Here is a 9326-nt window from a genome sequence, read left to right as displayed (position 1 = left end):
AGACTATGAGATTATTCGTTCTGATAAGGGAGGAGCATGTCAGATCTACCATCTCAATTAATTTAATTTGTAGAGAGAGGTAGACCCTGCCTTGCTAGCCATAGTGAATATCATGTCAGATGAGCTGGGAGTGGAAATTCTTAATCTGAATAAAACCCATCCAGTCCCACTTGACAGCCACCTGACTCCAGAACTTCAAGCAGAGGTCTTACAACAAGATTATGCTGATGTTTTCTCACCCCTACCAGAAGTCACCCATATTGATTACCTGAACTCAAGAAAAAAGTGATTCAGTAAGAATTTGGCAAGATGTTGGACATGAGAGTAATAGAGGAATCGCACAGTGATTGGTGCAGTCCTATTGTGTTTGTTCCCAAGCCCGAGACTGGATTTAACTAAGGGCTACTAGCAGATTCCCATGTCTCCAGAATCCATGGACCTGATGGACAGGCTGTTAAGACCGCATGCTGCGTATGCAATTGCCTATCTCGATGACATTATCAACCACAGCAGCGTCTGTGACCTGTCCTGAAGACACTATGAAAGGCGGGGCTCACTGCAAACCCAGGGAAGTGTACGATTGGATGGATGGAAGTGCATTATCTGGAGTTCCTCTTGGGACAGGATCAAGTCAGTCCTCTGGTCGATAAAACCACAGCCATTTGAGTCCCCAACTCAAGTCCAAGAAACAAGTGAGGGCATTCCTGGGGCTCACAAATGATTATTGCCGGGTCATCCCTGATTTGTCTAGTCTTGCTAGCCCCTTGACTCCTTCCACTCAAAAGGGAGCCTCAGATCCAGTCCAGTGGACGGAGCAGTGCCAATTGGCATTTCTGAGAATTAAAGTGTGCATGTGTGGTGGTCCTCTATTAATCTTTCCTCTTGCAGACCAATGGACAGATAGAGGACTGCATGCAGTTTTGTCCCTGGAGGGGGAGGGGGAGGATTGACATCACATCAGCCGCAAGCTCAGCCCCAGGGAGAGTTTGGTACAGTACCTTTGAGAAGGAATGTCTCACCATAAAATAGTCTGTGCTAACTCCAGTACTACCTCCTGGGGAAACACTTTGTCCTCTATTCGGATCATGCCCCGCTCCAGCGAATGAAGAACACCGACAGCTGGCCCTAAGGCCATTCCACTATTGGACTATCCATTGGCCGGGGTCTGCCAACGCTTGTGTTGATTTCCTCTCTCAGGTAGGGGGGGAGTTAGTCAAGCCGAATATGCCCGGCTGCATTCTGATGGTGGAGGTGTGAGGCAAGTGGCGCTGGACCTACATAACGACTACATTACGAATCAGTTTAGAGGCTTATAATTGTGTGCTTCTTTCCACGGTAGGGGGCTGAGACCGGGGAACCGCTGTACGAGTGGTAGAGCAGTGTGTACTAAAGACCGAAGAAGCTACGGAGCTGAAAAGCTAGTTTGATTTGGTTTGCCTTTATTATTTTAGTTTGTTATTTTGTTTATTTTTAGAGTTGGACAAGTCTTCCTACCTCCCTGTGTCCATTAAATAACTGAAAAAACCCTCTGAAACCATTCAGTGCAACAAATATGCATATACGACACAGGAGGACTCGGAAGAAGCACAGGAACCTCAGCTGTATTAATTCAATCATTACTCTATTTTAAGGAAACAGGCAAAGTCGTTGAACGTTTCACACACTCTGCTCAGAGAGATACTGCTTATACTAGACACCAAAGCTATAAAAGTATGTGCGGGAGGGGCCTTTCCCACTCGCCTGCATTCTCAACCCAAATTAAACGCTGGTGTTTATTCAGCTTTCCTCCAAAGTAAAACCAGTTAATTTACAGTATCAACAAATTGGAACACATTTTACTTATACAATAGATTGCTGTTATGTTAAGATTTACTATGATTTACTAAGATGTTATGCACTTAATCAACCTCAACACAACCAAATTACAGTAATAGTCTGCTCACAAGGTCATATACTATAGTTAGTGGATTGTTTGATTGCTGCGCAACCTAACCCAACTATATATCAAATAGAGATATATACGGTTGCATAATCAGATGTAAATTTATCTAGGTTATACTGTTACAAACACTTTCACAGCAGACAAACTACAGCATTCCAATGCCACTGATACATACATTCCTGCAGAATTTGATGCTCACAAAATACACAGAGCATCTACTAACATACAGTCTCTACTGCACAAACTGACTAATGAGGGTGGTGTTACGACCCCCTGCACCCCACCTGTCCTGTGGGGGCAGTGCAGAGGCAGTTGGTGGTAGAGAACATAATTGCCAAGCTCCCCATAAAAGGAAGCCCATCTCCTTTAGCACACTCTTATTTTGTTTAATGCCCACATGCACACACACACACATTCTTCCACACATACCTTTGGTTAATTCTTTTCTGGTCAAATCCCGTATTCTCCTCAACGTCTTTTTATTTATTTTCATTAATACACTTTATTTTTGCACGTCTCTGGAGTCTATATCCCTTTTCATATCTTAGTGGGGCCTCTGCACTGGCGTTCCTGTTTGTGATGCCTTGATGTGGTGACCAACACCCCTGGAACAGACTCAGGAAACCCAAAGGATGAGACAGCAACAGCAAATCGGAGGTTCAATAAGTGACAATTTAATCAATGTCCAAGGAGCGGGTCTAATGGGCAGTTCAAGAGAATTCTGCAGAAACTGACAGATAGATTAATCTTTATTAGCAACAATTAGAAACCCAACACGTTGGTCACTCCCATAGAATGCATTCACCAATTACTTCTCACCTCCTATCTTCGAACACAACTACCAGCTACTACTTGTCTTAGCTTGTTATGTTGCTGGATGTAGAAAAAGAAGCTTGTTACATGATTCAAGTCACTGATTAATACAGATAAGTGCTCAAATTCAGTCTGCTCGGTTCACAATTTAGCATTAGTGTGCTACACCTTTCTATGCTGGATGAGTCCTTTGTGAAATATTTAGGGTCGATTTTGGTGCTTTAATTCATCAAGGGATTGACATTCTCACAGAAGCTCACAAACCCCAGTGGTTACCAGAGGTATTGCAGCTTATTAAGCCTTTGGTGCCAAGAAGCAAATTTCCCCATTGAAGTCCATTCAAAACTACGACTTTACCCTGGCGAATTTATGCTTTTTTTTGGCAGTACTTTTAAATTCCTAAAATTTTCCACAGTGAACTAATTACAGGTTTTTTTTCTGAACCCCACAAAAGAATATTCTTTTCTTTTTCGATCCTATTCATTCCTTCACGTTTAGGAGCCCAGTGTGCATGCTCTGGTGCCAAAAACAGCCCCAGTGTGCATGCCCTGCTGCCAAAATGCCCCATAGTCAAAACGTGAAGCCTCCATGAATTGACTTCTTGCGCCATTGAGCAGCTCCCATCGGAGCTGGTAAGCAGAAGCTGTCTCCAGTTCTTCTCTCAATGTAAGACTATGGCATTGTAATTGAATTAGCTCAAAACAGTTTAGCTGTGTAAGTCCAGCTGCTAGTTTTATTTTAAGTTGTGCTAGCTAGCTAATTATGGCTAACTTGGTTGTTTTATGTGGTACTTTGCTCTGATATCCTTCTGAATTGTCACAGTCCACTGATCATGGACTTGTGGATCTTGTGGAAAGTGATGAAAGGACAGCAATTGGTAACTCTCTTTTGATAGTGACATTCTCCACTACAACAGCCTGAAATACGAGTTATCTAGCTGCTACACTAAAACACTGCAATTTCCCACATCAGCCTCATTTTAATTTCAGATCATTCAAAAATGATATCGTGTGTGAATGAAGTCCATTTTAGAGGTAGCCAACTAGATCCAATCACATAGAAAGCAAATAGAACATTACAAATGATTTTCTAATGTTCTGTAATGTGTTTGCCGCATTGCAAAACTGTGATTTGTAGTGTAGACTGTACACTGGCCTTTCGGATAAGTTTAGTTTCATTGACCATTGCGCCTTTTTAATATTATTTGTGTCACGACAGGATACAGATCCGCTGGATCTGAAAGAGGTTAAGAAACTGGCCTAACATTTGCCAGTTTGATTTCGAAGTCAGACACAGCTCTTGAGCAATCAATTTGGTGGGTTGAAGGGTGGGAGGAAGATTTGTTTCAGTCCCAAGGGAATATATTTACAAACACCCACAACAGAATCAAAAGGCAACCAAAGGCCTGGAATCAAGACTAGACACTGAAAGCTTTCTTATGGGCTACCTTTACTAAGGAAGCAATTGAATACACTTGACTAATCAGAAACAGCTGAGAGGCCAAGTGTTCAATAAATTTTGTTCCCCTAAAATGGGGCCTAAAATAACAGTAGAATAATGGATGTAATTCCTATGCGGATCACTCAATATGGATGTAAATACCCTCAAATTAAAGGTGAGAGTCTGCACTTTAACCTCATGTTTGTTGTTTAATTTCAAATCCAGTGTGCTGAAGAACAGAGCCAAAAGAACAGAAATTGTACTTCTGTCCAAATACTTATGGACTGCAATGTATGTCGCCTATGTATGTATATGTACGTGTTTATTTTTATTTGTTTACCCAAAATACAATTCTTTATTACCTGAAGTCTTTCCATGACCATGTGAAGTATTTTATCGATCCTGACACTAAACATATTTTTTTAAATATCAATGCAATTATTATTATAACAAATTAATATCTATATCACTGACATAAAATGACATTCTATCAACAGCAATATTTCCATAGCTTTAATAGGCAATATAGCATGGCTGTTGGTCCCTGGTCGTATTTTTTTCCATCTTTCTCTCAGCTCTTCCTCTCGCTTTCCCACGGGAGGTGCCAGACGGCCAGTAATTTGGTTGTCTTGGCTCGTCTGGACTAACACCTGCCCCCTCCCCTGGGGAATGCGCCTTTCAGCCAAAAGAGAACGAGATCAGCGAACACATGCATAGCGAAATCACTCACACACTGGCACTAACTGACCAGACGGTTCCATAGCCTCAGTTTACGCAAGGCAGAATTCGCTACTCTGTCAACGAGTTTAAATAGCGGTGGGCGCGTGAAACAAATTGACGTCACGTATAGCCTATGGTTGTCGGGGATGATCCGAGGTGGCGCCGTTCATGTCCTCAGCAAAGATGTGACATCTGTCGTAGCCCATTTAAATTGAATTCGTGGAGGGGGGCTTGATGCACTTTTTAAAGTCCGTAGTAGTAATTATACCCTCATCACTTCCATGAACACTTTTTAAATGAGTGATAACGTGTTATTTTATTAAATTCAACTGATATGGACAAAGTAGCCTAGCCTGCTATTCTTGCTGAGCGTAAATCACATTAGCCTCTTGTTCTATCTACAACATGAACGATTGTTTTTATTTCATGCTGGATCAAAATAACATTTTGTCTTAATTATGACAAACGAAAGTTCATTGTTTTACATGTGATTATAAATGAAGGACGCGACTTTAGATAAGTTTATCGCCTACTTTCATTTTCAGACAGTTTCTCAGGTCAGTCAGATTCGGTTCTTTTCTTCATGTAGGCTACGCAAGGTAAAATACTTTTAAAACAATTTTTATATTTATTTATTTACTGTGGGAGGTGAAGGGGGCCCTTTAATACAAACACAACAAGTTGCAAACATTAAAAAAATCATGATTTTTTAAAATATTTATTTTTGGAAACAACTCACTATTAAAATATGAAAAACTGTGTTCGTTAGAAACCAGCTTATTATAACTACTCCACTACAAAATATGTGCTATAAAGCAACGAAGACACGATAAAACCCTGAAAAGACAGGAAATCTTTGGATAGCGGATATGTATTTTCCTTCACTATAAAAATCAGTTATTGTTTTCAGTTAAAAGCAGAGATAAATACATAAATAAAGCATATCTAATAAAGACATGAAAATAAATCTATATAAAAATGATGTTGACTAAGTAAGTTTAAATTATTTTTGGTTACAGCACAGGGGATGTTGCTTAGAACTTTAAAGCGTTGTGGAATCAGATTAGTTATTTTGTAGATAAGCCTAATCATCTTAAAATAATCATATGTAGGCTATATATTCTTTATATTGTGTGCAACCACATTATTGCTGTTTCATCCAAAGTCTTGATTTCCAAAAAAATAGCCTAATGGGTGCCAGTGAACAAATGTTAAAATACTGGTCCTTCAAAGCAGTTAATTTCATTTCCAAACAACCATCCCCTCAATACACAGGAAACTACAAAAGAAAGTTCATATAAGACATCTAAGTTGAAGTGCTTATCGTTGCCAGACATACAATACATTTTCAACAAAAATGATAACAATCAATGATAAGTTTTTTTGACATACAATTCCATTTACAAAATACTTACAACAGAAAAATATCACTGAAAAGTGCAATTGAAGAGCAACATCACTCATAGTCCAACACCACAGTCTAAAGTATAAATAATTATACATGAATAAATATACATACATTTATACGTTAACAGTGGACATTGATTATTAAAAGACACAATGTTGGCTAAAGATAAATAGGCAAATAAATTAAATAACTTCAATATTGTCAAATAAATTAACAAATTAATAAATAACGCTTAAGGTCACAATTTAATGTCTCTTCATAAGTGGCACTTATAATTTACCGTTTCTCCCTTTATATCCTTCACCACATGTTATTAAGCAGCTATTAATGTAACGTTGGTCTAATCCCATTCATGAATTCTTTCGCTTATTAAAATCACCTTAAATGTTACGGTAAGCAAATATATTTTAACTAAGGTTTAAACCCTACAAAATGTCTAAAGCAATATGTGGATTGTTGTTACATTCCACTGTGATTTTGCCATCTGAAAGCTCGCAACAATTGCAGATTTAGGAGCTAATGTTAGATTTCATAATCCAAACCCCCCTTTTATAGGCTTGTCTACATTATTAAATTATTGCATTCCTGTTTTTTTTCTAGTTTCACGGCTCAAAGTGAGTAGGACAGCTGTTGAACAGCACGGCAATGTTGTTACCGGACTTGAGTTACTGCGGAACAGTGGAGGAGTTAAACTCCCTGAAATCACCATATCGATCGTTTGTCTGTTAATTAATTCCGAAACTTACACTTCCCGTCCTCTTAACCATCCACTCTTCGGCTTGTGGGAGCCAAGTTTGTTATGATAGCCTAACATCAATAAAATAACGTAGCCTAATTATGTTTTCCTGGGGAGGCCTATTCCACGTTTCCCTTTTCTCCGTTAAAACATTTTTGCTGTAAGATTGCCTTTGACAGAAAAATAGTATCGGTTCTCTAAACGTCCAAGACGTGGTTGAGATAGGAGATGTAGCAAATGGCAAGCCTAAGAATTTCAATTTTGGAAAGCTTCTTGTCTGGCGGAAGGGTCGGCAGCAACTTCCTCAATTCGGCGAAGGCCACATTGAAGGCTTCGACACGGATGCGCTCGCGGGTAGCGTGGGCAGAGCGGTATTTTGCTGTCGCGCGCCGCCTCCGTCGCTTCTCTTCCCTGCTCAGAGATTGTGGAGCGAGGCTCCTCGTCTTCCCCTCTCCATCCATCGGTTCATCGGAGACGCAGCCAATTTTGATGTCGTGGAGGACTGATTCAGTGTCAGACTGGCCCCACGGGAGGTCGGCACCAGGCTGATCTGGACTCAGCATCATTTTGAGTTTTTTTCGTTTCGTTCTAATTTGTGAATATCTGAAACGAGAATATTCAACAGTAAGCTACCGGACAGGAACGTAAAAACGCAATCGCAAAAGAGTAGTAAAAGAGTGCACATTTTCACCCTGGCTGGCACAATTTGTTCCTGTTTGGACTATACATGTAACTTTCCGTTGCTGAATTTGACACATATGACCTAATTCTGCATGTCATGGAACATGTACACTGAAGTATGTCGTCATTAATTCCAATATCATGACGGAACTATCTTCAAACTAAATTCGGTTAAATTGACCTCTGTACCTTCCTATGTGCTGTAACCTAAAGTATTTTAGGCTAATTGTAATTTCCTACATTTTGCATGGAATTTTAACAAGTGAAAATTCAAGATATTAGAAAGTAGCTGAACTATTTCTCGCCTTAAGGATTATGCTGGTTAGTTATTTTATTTAATTAAAACAATGTCTTTATATTCGATAAAATGCCTATTAGAGAGGTAAAAAGAAAATGAAATCGATACATTTTAATATTTTGGTCAAATAAAGAAAAAAGATTTTTCAAAACAAAAATGCTACATTGCATTTTACAGGCTAAATGTCGGACCCAATGCTCTCTTGATTAAAACGTATATATTTTTTACTACAAATTTTAACTAGTTTTAGTGTGTTTTTGTGTAGATTTCACTGAAGTGGCTTGACGTGGAGTCAGCAGTGATATCAATTGAAATTCCTTGTTGTCAGAACTGTTGACCGTTCGGAGCTGACCATCTGCCACAGTAGGAAAATATCTAGTTATCTGGCAGTCTGACACCAAGATATGGCTCTAAAATATGCAGCCATGGCGAAGGCTCAAAAGCGTTAACATCAATCTGTTGCACCTTGTGTTAGAACAAAAGTGCTGTCATATGAACAAGGTTCAAATGTACTTTATTTCAAATGTAATCCAATGTAATTGTGCTCAAAATGTGGAATGAGGACATATTGTCAGACACATCGCCGAAGCTTGATTATAAGAAATTGTCTCTTGTTGAAAATAAATGTGCATTTTTTTCGATTTAGCTATTTCTCATTTTTTTGGTTTTAATAGCTGTTGTTGTACAATGATTTAAATACTAAATGAACACATGATTTGGTCACTGCTAGTTAACAAATAATTCAAATAAAAATATAATTGCACAAATTTTAACGCTACCAGGTTCAATTACTTTCAGGAGATTAAAGTCATGCAATTGATGAAACTTACCGATAGTTTTTCCTTTTTTTGGAACTTAAACTCAGTCCTTTAATGTCCTTTTCTGGAGTTACTCCGCAGACAACTCTCGAGGTGAGCACAGTGATTCTATTTATCTTCTTTTAGAATAAAACATTCTAATTTCCAGTCCTATTCATCCTTTCCATCGTGTAATTCAAATGGATTACTGAAATTCATTCAAAGGTGATATTCATCTACAAACAAACCCCAGTACCAGGCGTATTACTCAAATATGAATATGTAGATCGGACAAGGATTTGTTTTATAAATATCGTACAAATGTATTTGTTGTATATTTCCTACGTAGTGGGTATTTTCAAGATACTGCTACGTGTCCTTCTTTAAAAAAAGAAATACGAAAAATAAAAATAGCTCTGGCCTGAAGAATTTTGGAAGATAAAAATCTTATGGAAGTGGCGCCTCGTGACCCCCAGCTGGAAAACAATAGA

The 9326-nt window shown here is 38.8% G+C and overlaps 1 protein-coding gene across 1 annotated transcript; it reads right to left on the bottom strand.

Annotated features, from left to right (window-relative positions):
* Positions 1–7256: 7256 nt before the first annotated feature.
* LOC133123122 (helix-loop-helix protein 2-like) lies at positions 7257–9120 on the bottom strand. The gene is made up of 2 exons (XM_061233415.1): positions 8869–9120; positions 7257–7662 (listed from the first exon to the last, which is right to left on the bottom strand). The coding sequence occupies exon 2, from the start codon at positions 7623–7625 to the stop codon at positions 7257–7259; it is 369 nt and encodes a 122-aa protein (XP_061089399.1). The 5' UTR covers positions 7626–7662; positions 8869–9120.
* Between the last annotated feature and the right edge of the window lie 206 nt (positions 9121–9326).

This window comes from Conger conger, chromosome 3, assembly GCF_963514075.1.
Source record: "Conger conger chromosome 3, fConCon1.1, whole genome shotgun sequence".
NCBI classification, from domain to species: domain Eukaryota; kingdom Metazoa; phylum Chordata; class Actinopteri; order Anguilliformes; family Congridae; genus Conger; species Conger conger.
Note: the sequence above shows the minus strand (reverse complement) of the source record. Positions and strands in the feature narration are given on the sequence as shown.